This window comes from Lathamus discolor, chromosome 6 (genome assembly GCF_037157495.1).
Source record: "Lathamus discolor isolate bLatDis1 chromosome 6, bLatDis1.hap1, whole genome shotgun sequence".
NCBI classification, from domain to species: domain Eukaryota; kingdom Metazoa; phylum Chordata; class Aves; order Psittaciformes; family Psittacidae; genus Lathamus; species Lathamus discolor.
The window spans coordinates 1,071,638-1,087,386 of NC_088889.1; the positions used below are offsets into that span (position 1 = coordinate 1,071,638).

General features: G+C 52.4%; 1 protein-coding gene across 3 annotated transcripts in view; it reads right to left on the reverse strand.

Annotated features, from left to right (window-relative positions):
* IGHMBP2 (immunoglobulin mu DNA binding protein 2) overlaps window positions 1-15,749 on the reverse strand; it is a 33,042-nt gene that overhangs the window by 15,881 nt on the left and 1,412 nt on the right. For 2 of the 3 annotated variants that reach the window (XM_065686729.1, XM_065686731.1), the window contains exons 2-7: window positions 15,339-15,508; window positions 14,248-14,437; window positions 13,492-13,589; window positions 6,292-6,455; window positions 5,732-5,932; window positions 1,631-1,778 (exon numbers count right to left, since the gene is read on the reverse strand). In XM_065686729.1, coding sequence (XP_065542801.1) covers window positions 1,631-1,778; window positions 5,732-5,932; window positions 6,292-6,455; window positions 13,492-13,589; window positions 14,248-14,437; window positions 15,339-15,508 — 971 coding nt within the window. Of the gene's footprint in view, window positions 1-1,630; window positions 1,779-5,731; window positions 5,933-6,291; window positions 6,456-11,805; window positions 13,471-13,491; window positions 13,590-14,247; window positions 14,438-15,338; window positions 15,509-15,749 lie in introns of those variants that run through there. The other variant, XM_065686730.1, reaches the window with a different exon arrangement.

Sequence of the window (15,749 nt, forward strand, 5' to 3'; positions counted from 1 at the left end):
CAGACGACAAACAAGAACATGCTCAAATCCTTCACCCAGAGCAGGAGCAGAGCAGCAGCACTGATGGACACCCACTTCCCTGCTGCCCTCTGACGCAAACAGCTTCTCACCAACCCAGACTAAGGGTGATGGATGTGAGATCCGCCTTGCCCGAGACACTAAGGGACAGCCAAGAGGGGAAGATCAGTTGTGACCCAACTCCTCTGCCCTGCAGACCCCATTGTGCTGCTCTAGCCTTCCCTGGGGCAGCAGAGGAGGCTCTAACCACGCAGCCACAAGCTGGGCTAGTTTTACATCCATCTCTAGTGTCAAACAACCAGCCTTACACACATCCTGCTGTAATCCAGGCAGGAACCCGCAGTGACCCTCACATTGAGCACAACTGTGCATTTCAGAGGCCTCAAACAGATCCCTGCAGCTCATAAGCAAAAGGGAGGCAAAGGGGCAGAGGAGGGTGAAGAAGCCAGCCAAGAGAGTGTTTCACAGCCTTCAGCAAGATGGCTCTGCAAAGCTCCTGTGCTCTGAAGGCAGCACTGATGGGGGATTGCTGTGCCCCTGGAAATCCTGCTGCTGCCTATCTCTGCATCAGTGCACATGGTACAATCTGACAACTGAGACGCCGCTCTCCTTTACAACCGTTTTATCCAGCTTCTACGAATCCACCTGGGTTACAAGGGGCATTCAGTCTGAACTTGGCCTCTGCACTCCTGCCACGCTGAAGGTGGAAGGAAAAGAAGAAGTAGAAGGTTCTCTCTGCCTCAAAAAGACTGTACCAGTGTGGCACCAGCTCTGCAGATGGGTCATTGCCCTTACAGCCTGACTGGAGCTTACTGAGCTCCCAGTAACTAAAGGTCACTGCTGAACCTGTGTGTTGCCATGAGTAAATCGTCTCTCAGCTGAACGCAGCAACAGAGCAGAGCAGAGCATGGATAACAAATCCCATCAAACTGCGTGGATTCAGACAAATACCAGGAGTGCTTCACTGGGGAGAACACCAAATCCAGGCCCCTTCTTTGCCCACTGCCCTTCCCTGAAGCAGAACCGCACAGAGCTCCAGCAAGGCCCATGATCCCAGGGGAAAATCCCACCGGAGCCACACAACATCAGCACAAAACAGCACTTTTACTGGAGAAAGGCACCCTCCCCCTGTCCCTAAAGCCCACAGCCCTTGGGTGACTTCCAGGACTAAGCAAACACACAGAGGCTGAGGCCAGGCTATGGGAACACGTGCTGTATTGGATCAGTCATGGCAATTATCCAAGCAGGAAAGCAATTCCGTGTGACTTGTGAAATCAGTAAGCAGATTGCACACCTCCAGTGGCACTTGTTTACTCACTGGAAGCTCAGCTCCTGCTCACAGCTAACAAAGATGGGCCACGCTGGCTCCCACCAAAGGCCTTTCTAGGCCTGGAGTCTCTGCTGAACAACAGCATCATGTGCCAGAGCGTGAGCAGGGAGATGTCCAGTGTGGAGGAGCTGGGGAGCTTGCAGCAAACTGAACTCCCAGGAGCCTGGAGCAGGAAGCCTGAGCCTCCCCGTACCCTGGCAGGATGCTGCATCTCAGGGCATGTGCTTTATGTCAGTGCTGGCAAGGGAGGTGAAACACTGCAAAGAAAAGAGGATCTTGTACCTGTATTGGTAGCAAGGACAACGCTGGCGTGGGTGAGGGCTGCAGCCATGGCTGTTTCTTCTCGCTGCTTCAGCTCCTTTCTCAGGGTCTTGATCTCACTGAGAAAGTGGCTCCGCTCCCCCTTGTCCTGAGCCTTCTTGGTTTTTGCCTAGAAAATGGAAAAATCAAGCTAGAACAAAGTGTTCCTGCTCCTAGGGCTATGGTCAGCTTAACCACAGAGCTTAACCACAGAGCCTGGATGCACACGGCTTCTGTGTCCACTGGGATACACTGGCTCCTCAGCCCCAGGAAATCTCAGTTTCTCTCCCCTCTCCCTCCCACAAAGCCCCTTCCACAGTCAGTGGTGCTTGAAGCATAAAGAGTGTTTGTCTATGCAAAGGATGAACTGTACCAGTACAAGTAAAATGTGAATATTGCTGCTCAATATTCAGGGGGCAGGAAGACCAGGGGCATCAGGAGTAACAGCATCCCCCAGGGTCCAGGCAGGCTTGTTCTGTGCCGAAACTCCTCTGCCGCACATTCTGATAGTCCTCAACTGTGAACATGAAGTCTTGGAGAGTAATTCCCCATCCTCACATCCTCTGCCCAGCCCTTCCTGCTCCGCCCCGTACCTGCCCGTGCTGCAAGGGAGGAGGTCAGACGCTTCAGTCCATCTCACAGCTGAGCCTATGCAATGGTCAAAGCACTTGAGCAGGGAGCAGGGAGTGTGTGTAATGGTGACTGGGCTGAATGGGTCTTGTGCCTTTGCTGGGTGAGGAACTGGGATTTCCTGTCTCACTGTGCTCTGTTGCTTGGGGGGAAACAGGGACCAAGAGACCTTTGAGCAGGACTCCTCAAGCTGAGTGTACCCTGTCCAGCCAAAGCAGAGCCCTGCATTGTTAAAAGGCTGTATGTGAGTTGCTGTCAATGATGCAGAGCAGCATCTAGACAGGCTCGGGGCTTTTTTTAGCAAAGCCTATTAAATGTATCTAACACATCAAATCATCACCACTGGTTGCCAGAGCTTCCCCAGCCACAGATCAGCAGCTATGAGACACCAGCCAAGGCCTCAGTCAGTGCAGCCACCCTGAGAAGCCACCACATTCCCAGATGGAAGTGGGGATGTTTCCTTGGAGGAAGGCCTGGTCACTTCAGAAAGCTCAAAAGGTTGCAGACAGAAGCTTCTATACGTGGCCAAACCAAGAAGATCTGACGGTTCCTATAGTACACTCTATGGGTGGATTCTCCAGTCTGCAACACCCATATTGCAGACTTTTCCATAAGAAAGACATTCCTGTGCCTCACTCCTCCACTCTGCCATGTGTTTTGGTTAAACCTGTAGGTATTTAATACCTGTGAAACCTCTACATGTCAGTCAGAATTGGCCGATGGGCTCAGAAGCTACAGGGGAGGATCACAGACAGATACCCAGACAAAGCAATCACTAAGGCATCTTCTCCTTAGCTTGATCCATAAGGACAGGTCCTGATAGCCACTGAGCTGAAGGGACAAAGCAGATTAGCATCGACTGCCTCACTGCTAGGGCAGGGGAGGATGAGAGAGCAGAAGTGATGGTGCCAGCAGGGCCAAGCTCAGTGTCTGCTCTGCAGAACAGATCTGGTCAGTGAATCAACATCAGCTGCGCTCTGGTGACATTAAGATGCACACACTGGAGTGATTCCCAGCTCTGGGAGCCCAGGCTAGGGTAACAGAGCACTGCCAGGCCCAGTGAGCCCCAGGGACAGGGCCTGGATCCCACTCGCTCCCCATGAGGGCTCTGTGGGTCCCAGCAGGCTCTGATTGCCCTGAGCTGCCTCATTTGGGCCTCACCCAACCCCTCACTCGGCTGAGAGCTGTATTTAAGGCCAGAGCCTGGCCTGGGTCTGAGCTATAGGGTTTATACCTTGACCCCATCTTTCTTCCTGGGCTGACTGCCCCATAGCTGCTGGACCAATCTGCACTGCTGGCTGACCGTGCTCAGCATGGCCCTTGGTGCAAAGAGCATCCAGAAGCTGATGTCCTGGAAAGCTTGAAGCCTGAACAGGTAAAGGAATGAGACACAAAGGGGTAGATAACGTGCAGAGCCTGGGGGTTCATTTATATTGCTAGTTCTCATGTAGTTGTAGGTAGTGGTGAAGGAAAGGAATGAGATGACAAAGTGGAGTGGATAAAGGAAGATGTTGTTATAGGGGTGAGTAGGGGACGTTGCAGGGGAGAAGATGGGGGAAAGATGGGCCAGGACCTCAGAGGTGAGCTCTCTGCAGCCCAGAGATGCTGATGATTCAGGTGTATCTTCTGTGAAAGACCTGACCACGGGCAGCTCAGAGCACCGCCAGGCAAGCTGAACTGCAGCAGTGTGCTCTTGGGGCTTGGTGTTCAGGGTGGCATGAGCCTCGGTGGCCAGTTCCTATACCCCATCACCAGGGACCCCTTGCTGTAAGGAGGGAGTAGACCAGACCTTAATGCTGAAGGCTCTGCTTTCTCCCTGATTTCCCTTCTACTATGGAAAATCAACAGTGGAAAAAACCCCAACTTCCTCCCACCTTCAAAGCGCTTCCAAGGAGAGGAAAGGGAACATTAACCACTAGTGAGAAACAGACTCGGTGCAGAGCTGTGACTACAACTGGGTCTCCCTCCCAGCAGATAAGTGCACCCTGCAGGAACCAGCCCCAGACGCCCTCTCCTGCCCTCACACCATGTGCAAGCACCACTCATCTGCCAAGGGATGCCCCAGCAACAGAAACTGAGTGATGCAAAAGCACAGCAGGGAAAAATGCTGCTGCTCCTGAGGGTGGCTGCAGATCATGGAGCTGAAAGCTGTGTTTGCTCTGCATCAGTTAAAGCAAACGCACAGTGCCAGGGCAATGAGCTCAGGCGGGTACCACACCACCTGTGAGCAGGGATATGGAGGTGCCCTCTAGCACCTCTGATCGAGACAGGGCCTCTCTTCAGCTGGAAACATCTGCAAAGTGGCTTCAGGATAATGCTGCCACCAGAAGAGGGAGGGGAAAATCTCTCTGGTATCAAAACTTGTGTCAAGTGCAAGAGCTACTTTGAAAATTGAGTTTAGGAGAATTAGGTTGGGAAAGAAGAAATTAAGGATGCATTTTTACAGTGTAATGTGCTTTCTATTTGAGGTGGCTGAGAGTGGGAGGGAGCATCAGGACAGCAGACTTCTTGTTAGGAAGTGAATTAATGATGTGAGTGTTTCTCTCTGGTGAAGAGGATGGCATGAACAATGCCAGACAGATCAGCTGGGGAGCAGGCACTGCAGCAGCTCCCCCACAGGGGAGGGATGATGCTTTCCAATCATAGAATCCCAGAGTGGTTTGGGTTGGAAGGGACCTAAAGCTCATCCAGGGCAGGAACACCTTCCACTAGAGCAGCTTGCTCCAAGCCCCCTCCAACCTGTCCTTGAACACTGCCAGGGATGGGGGGAGAGATCCTTGAACATTTCCAGGGATGTTTTGCTGCTCTGATGAGGAATTTAGCTCAGATGAGTCTGCCCTCAGCTTCCTCAGCAGCTGAAGATGAGCACTGGTGGCAGGTGACTGAGGAGGCTCAGGCCACCCCTGGTAGAAGTTCTCTATGAGGCACCTCCTCAGGGCTGGAAGCCTTCCCTACATCTAAGGCTGCCAGGCTTGCACCCAGCTCCTTTAGCCAATGCCAGGTTAAATGCCTCCTAATGAGAATAAGTGGGATTTATCCAGGCCACATGTATCTCCAACTGCCAGTCCCCGCACTCAGCTGTTTTCTGTCCTCTCCCTGAAATGGCCTTTCTGCTGGTGACTGACCACAGTGAGGCTCATGCCCACCAGCATTTCATCCCTACCTGTACCTGTACACAGTAAGATCCAAACTAGGCGCATCACTGGGCTCATAAACCCCAGATTTGGTGCCAATGGCTCATGTCAGGACTTGTCACTGGGACTCGCCTCTAGCCACCAATTTTGGGGCAACCCAGAGGACATGGATGTTCTTGCAAGACAATCACTACAGCCAAGAAGAGGCAGGGTTCTTCCTCCGTTTGAGAGACTCAGCAGCTTGCCTGGTGAGCAGATGGGCTAATCTGCAGAGCTGGCACCCAGGTAACCACCACGGGTGTGTGGCAGGGACACGTACACAGGCCTGGTCGATGTCCTTCCTGATATCTGCCACGATCTGGGCACTGTCGCCCCGAGCCAGGACCGCATCCAGGGAGTGGCGCTGGATGGGCTCCAGCAGGCGAGCGGGGTGCCCCAGCCGCAGGATGCGCACGCTGTGCCCGGCCAGCCTCTCCACCAGGTTATCCACTGCAACGTTGGAGGGGGCACAGCACAGGACCTGCAATGGGACACACCAGGAGCTTGTCATTGCCAGGAAGTAGCATGCAAGCAGCAAGACCCTCAGCAGCGAGAGTGAGACCAACACATCCTTTGGAACAACTCACTGACACCTCCGCAGCCTCCAGACACCAAAGGCAGTTCTCACCTCACTTGGAAGCAAGTGCAGGGTCTTCAATAAACAGCAAACCTGAGCTTTGGAGCTTCCATTTGCACCTGATTTCAGCTGCCAAGGGAAACTGCCTAGTCCCCCCAAGCCAAGCCAGGCTCTGTAGTGTAGCACAGCTACGACTGGATCTGCTCCATCTGGAGATGAGCTGGATCTGCAATGAGTTTGCAAAAGAAACCACCTCTACTCACTTTCAAGCCTTGCTGTACTGCCTGCAGGATGATCTCTATCAATGTTGTGGTCTTTCCTGTGCCAGGTGGTCCATGGATGATGGCAAGTTCCCTCTGTGCCAGCGAGAAGGAGACAGCCTCCCTCTGTGATGCATCCAGTGAGTTGTTGTAAAGCTGCAGAGGCTCTGGGGAGACAGCAGGAGAGTCACTTGGACCTCAGCCCTCACCTGGCTGCTTGCTGAGAAGCACAAATCCATGAACACAAGTGAGATCTTGGGAGATGGCCCAAATCAACCTGAAAATGGGAATAACCATCCTGGGCTGAAGGTGACCTGTGTCCTGCCCAGGTGGCTGAAAGAGCCCAGGCTGGAAGTGAGGCTTGTCATGCTTCCAAACAGGCTCCCACCCTGTGTCCCTCCTCTTCCTCTCCTGTCTTGCAGGAGGAGCATCCAGTTAAGAACACAGCCAGTCTGCACTGGATCGCTTCAGCGTCTAGCGGCATTAACTTGTTATAACATAGAGTGATAGAATCCCAGAGTGGTTTGCGTTGGAAGGGACCTTAAGGCTCCTCCAGCTTGAACCCCTGCCACGGGCAGGGACCCCTTCCACTGGAGCAGCTTGCTCCAAGCCCCTGTGTCCAACCTGGCCTTGAGCACTGCCAGGGATGGGGCAGCCACAGCTGCTCTGGGCACCCTGTGCCAGCGCCTCAGCACCCTCCCAGGGAAGAGCTTCTGCCTAAGAGCTCAGCTCAGTCTCCCCTTGGGCAGGTTCAAGCCATTCCCCTTGGCCTGTCCCTGCGGGCCCTTGCCCAAAGCCCCTCTCCAAACATCAAACGTGTGGCATCTCCTGGGTGTGGAGGTGTCCTTGGGTTATTTCTGAGGGGAGGCAGCACATTTAGTAACCCCTCAACGAAAAGAGGGGAGGAAGTAGTTGATCTCACAAACAAATCTCTCCCATTCCCATTAAGAAGCCCAAGATAGCACTGGTGAATAAAGCAGCTGGAAAACATACAGCATCTGGGGGCAGAAAGGAGCAACCCTGTATTGTTCAGTGATTGAAGAGGGAGGCAGGAAGAAGACACAAACCAGCAACAGGAATGGTGAAAACTCAAATTAGTTTGAGTTATAATGATTGGAAAGGAAAAGGGGAAAGAATCTGCAAAGTGCATTACAGGGAATGGGTTTCACTGCAGGGATGGAATTGTCACAAGCTGCCTTTTATCTCCCTGATTTATCTAATTTCAACCCATATTTCTTCCCACCCCCCCTAATCTCCTTGTTCATTATGGGAGTTAATTACAGCAGAGCTGGTGACTCATTGCACTGAGGTGACTGGAAATCATGTTCCCACTGAAGGCTTATGTAAGGCACATCTCTGGGCAGCATTCCCTGTGGGCATCATGTGTTTCAGCACTATCTCTGCATTAAGGGCGTGATGAAGAGCAGGGAAGCTGTTCCTGGGCTTGGGCAGGTTAAACTGTGTAACCTCTGGTGCTGGCTGTTGGAGCAGCATAGCTGAATGAGGGCTCTGGGGTAAACAGCACTTGTGAGGAAAACGGGAGTAGTGATGCTCTGGCTTTACACGCAACTTTGGAGTCAGTGTGCTAATGACTAAGAGCAGGAAGCACCCCATGGGCTGGGGAAGAAAGAATAGCTTAAAAACTGCGAGGCATTTCCCACAACAGGGAACAGCCGGGACGTAGGAGTCATTGATGCTTCCTTGCTCCAGGCATGAGCTCAGAAACACCCTCTCCCCTGATCACCACAGGCTGCCAAGCGCTGAGCGTGGGCAGGCTGGGAAATGGGCCTCTTCCCAGGGCTGGGCATGTCAGTGGGGAGGAGGAGGAGGGCAAAGCCCTGGAAGGGATGATGCTGTGGCATGGAAACACTGCTCCATCCACCAGCTGGGCTCAAAGCAGGCCCTCCTGAAGAAATGCAGTTTAGCCACCCCAGCAGGGCTGGCCCAGGAGATGCCTATGAGCCACCAGTGTAGGATTCGCACTGATGCTCCCAGAAAATGCCCATTAACCCAGCTCCAGCCCTGTGGCACCATAGGATCCCAGAGTGGTTTGGGGTGCAGGGACCTTAAAGCTCATCTGGCTCCAACCCCTGCCACAGGCAGGGACCACTTCCACTGGAGCAGCTTGCTCCAAGCCCTGTCCTTGTGCTGTTGCCCCAGAGCTGGATCAGGGCTGCAGGGGGGGGGTCTCCCCTTCACGCAGCAGAGGGGCAGGATCCCCTCCCTGAGCTGCTGCTCACGCTCTGGGGGTGCAGCCCAGCACACAGGGGGTTCTGGGCTCAAGCGCTCACTGAAGCCGGGTCCTGGGGAGCTGCTCCTCACCCAACAGCCCGTTGCTTGTTCGAGACCTGAGCTACAGCACAGAGCTGGTGGCTACCACTGATCTGCACAGGGTTGTGCCTACAATAGGGCATGTTGCTTTGGAAAGCAAAGGGATTGTGCCCACTGGCTTGGGCTTTGCACAGTGACAGAGCAGGGCTGGCCTCTGCTGGCAAGTGAAGCCTCTCTATTCATAGAATCATAGAACCATAGAATAGTTCGGGTTGGAAAGGACCTCAAGATCATCCAGTTCCACCCCCCTGCCATGGGCAGAGACACCTCACACTAAACCATCCCACCCAAGGCTTCATCCAACCTGGCCTTGTTCATCAGCACAACACAGAGGTGCTGGGGTCCCCACAATACCCGCTGTGAGGAGGGAAGGATTGCTTGGAGGGGGTTGCTGGTGTGAAAGCTCTAAATGCTCCCGGGCCACAAGTGCAGGTTAAAGTGGAGAAGAGCCAAGCAAAGCATTTCTTATGGGTTGGCACCTGTACTTTGCCTCCCAGTGTCTGATGAGCAGAAATCCTGGTCAGGTCAGAGTTTTATCTTTAGGAAGCTCATTCTCCCACTTGGTCGCTTTCTGGAGGCAGCAAGGTAAGGCTGGAAGTGCTTTGTGGTGGGGACCAGCCCCATTACCAGCTGCACTTCCCATTTACCTACTGGTGAGCCCTTTTGATGCTTCTTTCGACTACTCCATTGGTTGTTCTCCCCCAGCACATCTAGTGCTCTGTCCAAGGATATATATTCTGAATTGCACTTCTAAGTGTTTTAAGAAGACTTGGGCTTTGCTGTGCACCTCTAGGTAATGCCTCAGCTCATGCACAATCCCAGCAGCTCAGGAGGAGGGAGCAAAAGCCTGGCCTTGATCAGCCGTAAGCCCACACTCCTGGCTAGAGCCAGAGGGGCACCTTGAGCATCCTGCAGTAGGACTGGAACTGGATGAGTTTTAAGGTCCCTTCCAACCCAAATCATTCCAGGATTCTATGATTCTGTTTTTCCAAAGGCTGCATGTAGAGGGTATCTTTAGGGCGTACCCAAGTACAGTGACAAGAGCCTCGCGGCCCACCTTGGTAAGTAGCTTTTAGTTCTTTTCTTTTGCTGCACTGTGATCCTCTCAGGATGGGATCACAGCTCCTTGGTTATCCTGGCAGAGCAGGCTGCCAAGTGTGGTGCCGGAGGAGCTATATTAAGTCTGTGTCAGCCCAGGAGGGGGCCTAAATCCAGTCACAGGCTGATGAGGTTGACAAGGAGTCCGACAAAGCCAAGAGAAACATGGGTTTGAGAAGTATCTGAAGGGGGCCTATAGGGATGCTGGGGAGGGACTCTTCATCAGGGACTGCAGTGACAGGACAAGGGGTAACGGGTTCAAACTTAAACAGGGGAAGTTTAGATTGGATGTAAGGAGGAAATTCTTTCCTGTGAGGGTGCTGAGGCACTGGAATGGGTTGCCCAGGGAGGTTGTGAGTGCTCCATCCCTGGCAGTGTTCAAGGCCAGGTTGGATGAAGCCTTGGGTGGGATGGTTTAGTGTGAGGTGTCCCTGCCCATGGCAGGGGGGTTGGAACTGGATGATCTTGAGGTCCTTTCCAACCCAAACTATTCTACGATTCTATGATTCTAAGTCAGTGGCTGCTGGTGTGTGACCACTGCAAGGTATGGGCTGAGCAGAGGAAACATCAGCATGAGCAGGAGGGTAATAATGGCAAAACCACCTTAGTGCCCTTTTCCCCACCTTCTGATGACTGGCAGAGCTGCTACTGCTGTGCTAATCTGCACGCAGCTGCTCCTCAGTGTCAGGAAAAGCCTGCTCACAACTTGGTGTGAATCCTCTCAGCAGTGATGGGTACTGGCACAGTTCCCATGGGAGCAATGTCCTGGAGCATGTTTTCTGCAAGTGGGCTTGTGTAAGATGGCAGTCAGTAATGGGGGGAGAATCCCAGACTGGTTTGTATTGGAAGGGACCTTAAAGCTCCTCCAGCTCCAACCCCTGCCCCGGGCAGGGACCCCTTCCCCTGGAGCAGCTTGCTCCAAGCCCCTGTGTCCAACCTGGCCTTGAGCACTGCCACGGATGGGGCAGCCACAGCTTCTCTGGGCACCCTGTGCCAGCGCCTCGGCACCCTCCCAGGGAAGAGCTTCTGCCTAAGAGCTCGGCTCATTTTCCCCTCTGGCAGGTTCAAGCCATTCCCCTTGGCCTGTCCCTACAGGCCCTTGGCCAAAGCCCCCCTCCAGGTTTCCTGTAGCCCCTTTAGGCACTGGAAGGCTGTTATAAGGTATTACAAATACACTGCGTCCTGGAACGGCATTCACAGAGATTTGTCTAGACAGCCAGTTTTAGATATACAGAACTTATTAACCCTGAGTCTCCTGCCAGGTTGGTTTGAAATCAAGAGAATGGATGGGATGAGACAGGTACAGGGAAGCATCTCCCTAAGAAACCAGGCTAAAAGATGCTTGGTCATGAAAGAGCTCCTGTGCCATGGAGGAGCAGCAGCCTGAAATGCTGTGAGGTTTCTCTGTCCGTCTGTGTGCTCCTGGGAAATACTTGCTGTCTTCTGCAGACAGTCCCCAGGTCTGTGTCTGTGCTCTCTGCAGACACATCCCTGTATCCTACAGAGGGACGCCACCTGAGGAGCTGCATGGGCTGTCATGTAAGCACAAGACACAGGATTCACCCAGGCGGCTGCTGTGTCCTCCCCTTCAACTCAGGGGAGGGCAGCAGCTCAGGGCAGCCCGCAGGACCCAGCTGAAGTCATTACTATTTAATTCCTGGCTGGTGTGACACCTTTCCAGCTGGGAGAAAAGAGCTGTGAGGTGAGAAGGTAAATGGAAGGTCCTTCCTCCCTGCCAGTCTTGCTGTTCTCAGGCGAAATGCCGCCTTCTCATATTGCATCTCCTCTGTCTGATGTGGTTGAATGTCTCTATCAGTGTTCTCTCAGAGCTGGGGAGATTTGGAGTTCACCTCTGCTTAGTTTGGCACAGCTGAGCAATGTGCTGCAAAGGACTTTTACTTTGTTAGAGGCAGTTCTGCTACATGAGGGAATAAGCAAAGTTGCAGCTAAGAAAGTTCATTAAAATTTAAACCTTGTATCTAATATTAAAACCCTGAGTGCACCAAGGTCCCAGGCAGCCAAAGGCTAAGAGGTCTGACTTGGATTAAGTTCAGTGCTTATTACTGTGGAGCTACGACTTGCACTAACCTGAACTCCTTGTCCTTGGTGTACGGATCAGAAGCCCACCTGAGGGGTACTGCAGGGGATGGGAGTTGTGAGAGGCAGCCAACCAACCACAGTGATCGCAGTGAGAAGCTGCAGCAGCAAGTGCAGTGCCAGGAGCTGTGCTGGGGAGGAAACAGTGCAGCCCTGGCCAGCAAGGAGGTGGGCAGGGATGCGTGGTGACACCCGTGGCACGATGCTGAGGTGGCAGGAGAGACCTCAGCTCTCTGTGAGGCTCAGATACAGAACTGCTGCCCAGTCCTGCTGGCAGCTTCATCCACCCTCTGCCTTCACCCCCTGACTCTGGCAGCCCCAAGGATATTTCCCTTCTGTCAAGGGATAACATTGCTTAGCAGTTGCTGAGCACTTGGATATTTTGCTCATCAGAAGCTTTGGTTCCCCTGCGGTTGCTCACAAAGGGAAAGCTGTGTAATTCCATCCTTCATTTTTCCATAGACTCCCATAAAAAGATATCTGAGTAAAAGGGATTCTACTTATACACCATTTCTTGACAGCTGTTGGTAAAACTCACAGTATAAAACCGACAGTAAAACCAACTCAACAGCTGTGAGGTTTTAAGTATCTGATGAAACCAGAGCAGCCTGCACATCTCCAACCTGGCTGAATGCAATAAGGCTGTAAAACCACAAGTGTTCCCATGCTGTTCCCAGCTGCAGCAGTTCCAGTCACTGAATTCCCATGAAGGCAGAGTTATTGGATTGTCAATATAGACGCATCACTGGCAGTTTCTGATCTCTGAAGTTTATGGATGGGATTGAGGCAGGAAGCAAATGAGAAATGCCTCATAAACTAAATTGAATCTCGGACTCCTGAATGTGTGCAAACAAATTCCCCATCACAAATCCTGCCTGGTTTATGGCAGAATCCAGCTTTACTTGGTACACTAAGAAGGGTGAGCATTAGCCAGCTGAACAGTCTGTCTCCCAGTGATGACAAGGGTCTTCACATGAGCAAAGTGTGTCTCCAGTTGCCCATAAATCAGTATGAAAAGTAGCTGTTTAATGCTGCCAGTCATAGCACCACTTACTGCTTGCATTCAGTACCTGGGTATTATTACTGGAGCATAATAAGCTGCACGTCTGGTGTGGATAAAACCCTCACAAAGATCAGAGTTGTGCTCCTCTGGGCAGTTTCAAAGCATAGGTCTTAACCTGAGAGGCCACAAGCACCAGTCTTAGCTGGGCAGCCTTAGAGACAGGCCTTGGAGGACTGGAAGAGGAGTAGCGGCAGCACCATCACCACTTAGGGCATTCACTGGCTCTTTGCCTCTGTCAGATGTGACATCTGAAGAGGTAAGAATCCTTCTAGCTGGGCAGGGATAGAGCACAGAGCCCTTAATGTGTGTGTGTAGGGGGAACTTCAGGCTTTACTGATTGCTCTGGAGAGTGAAATTCCCCCACCCCACACTCCTTCTGCACAATAACTATCCATATCTTTGCTTACAATTAGTATGAGAGCAGCACCACCACTGCTCTCACCAGTCCATCCCAAAGGGCTCTCCACCTGCCTAACTCCCAGCTTCCCTTACCAAGGCAGACTAAAACCAGTAGCAGCCTCAGTTCATGTGCTTGCCTGTGAAGGTCCAGGGGCTCTGACCAGTGCAGCCCCTGCCATTGGTCTGGTAGGAAATCTTGTAACAAAGGAACTTACTTGTTTCACTGAATGCTCTGGGTTCAGCAGAAAAGAAGAGCACATCAATAAGGTCAGAGGCTGGACCTCCCCGATACTGCTTCAGTGTGTTTAAAGCTCTGTCAAAAAAGAACAGCCACGTTACACCACAGCATGAACTCTGGAGGTTTCTGTCCACCTCAGGGCCCAGCGACAGAAGACTGGGCACGCTCTGCTCCTTCAAAGCTGGAAACGTTACGCCCCAACAGACTAATCCTACTTAATGGCTGCATCCCACAAATCTCACACAGCACTTATGCTGGTCAGGCTTCCACTTGCTCCTATTCCTTCAGTCTGATGCAGTCAAACCCTGTGCTGAGCCTTTTCAGCACAGAGCTATTTGCTTTTGCCAGGATGGAAAAGGCTCTACACATAATCCAGTTAGTACCAGAGATGATGCAACATGGAACCACAGCTGTGGGATAAGGGGTGGGAGAGGAAGAGGGAAGAATAGGACCAAACCAAGCAGCAGGTAGATAAATTTAGGCTGTTTTGATGCTGTAGCATAACATATCCAGTTGAGTTACTACGGTATGGGTTCTCCCAGTAGTGAGCAGAAAGAAAGGCACAGCCAAAAGGTGGATACCTCCCCTAAGTGGAGGTGCTATAGGAGCAGGAGGAACAGAAAGGCAAGGAGACAAGCCCAGCCTACTGAATTAAACTGAGATCTGTCTCACAAGAGCTTTTCCAGGGTAAACCCAGCATTTTTCAGTTGGCTTTTGCTGCCCTGGGCCTTACTTTTTGAGCCTGTTGTAGGTGACATCATTGGCCAGCTTGAGCAGGCGGTAGGAGCGCTCGTGGTCCAGGCTCAGCGTGTCCTGAGAGTCCTCAAAGGCAACTGTCACTGCTCTGGAGGTGACGCGTGTCACGATGCCCGTGCAGAGCGCGTCACCCTGGCTGGCTGCATCGTACAGGCCGGCGATGTCCCCTGCAGGGATGAGTTTGAAGAGAGCAAGAACCAGGGTAAATGTTGTGAGAAGAGGCTTTTTTGGGGACCAACCAAACACGGCCCACAATGGAGGAAACGCAGCACCTTGGGAAGGCAAAGGAAAAGCCACCTTCTGTTTTGCTGTTAGAATAGAATCATAGAATAGTTCAGGTTGGAAAGGACCTCAAGATCATCCAGTTCCAATCCCCCTGCCATGGACAGGGACACCTCACACTAAACCATCCCACACAAGGCCTCATCCAACCTGGCCTTGAACACCGCCAGGGATGGAGCACTCACAATCTCCCTGGGCAACCCATTCCAGTGCCTCAGCACCCTCACAGGAAAGAATTTCCTCCTCTTCCTCCTGTTACAGTGCAAGTGACCAAAAGCTCCTCACCTACCACATGAACACTTTGGCTCGGACAAAGAATGCTATGAAATCATCAATGACAAGAGATCAGGGCTTCTGTTTCATTCACTGAGCCGGAGGAAACCAGCACTTCAGTCACCAGCACTACTTCCTGGTGCTACGTACGTGTCTGTAGCCAAGTAAGAAAGAGGCTGGCTTTCTCTAGACTCATTCTGTAGCCATAACATTTTCTCCCTCCCTTTCTGGCATCAATTGTTCAGTCTTTAGAAATGCCACATTACGAAGATGGTTCTGAGGTGCTGGCACAGGGTGCCCAGAGAAGCTGTGGCTGCCCCATCCCTGGCAGTGTTCAAGGCCAGGCTGGACACAGAGACTTGGAGCAAGCTGCTCCAGTGGAAGGGGTCCCTGCCCAGGGCAGGGGTTGGAGCTGGACGAGCTTTAAGGTCCCTTCCAACCTCAACCATTCTATGGTTCTATGTTGGTCATCTCTTACTTTACCTATTTTGCCATGACAGGATTATCACTCACCAGGCCCGAAGCTGTTAGAGGGTAGCTCAGCATCTGGGTCATGTTTCCTAGGCTGGAAGGTCACAAGCAGGCGCCCATAGAGGCCGGTTCTCTGGCTGGCAGCGTGGAGTTTCAGCAGGCAGACACCTCTGCGCTGCAGCTCCTTCAGGGGGACACTTTCCTGCCATGCCCTGGAAAGCAAACACAGGCATGAAACCATCGGCTGGACTGAAGCTGAGACTCAAAGCTCCAGGTGACACGAAAAGCCAGAGGGGGAGATGGAAAAGAAGGGGAAGGACGACGGTAAAAGAGGCATCAGCTTATTGAAGAGTTGGCTTAAGCCATAACCTTATGGTGATGTAACCACACTGGTTCCTATGGGCGTATTTTGGGCAGCAGGGTGATGCTCACAGAGCCTGGAGAAGAGGTAAT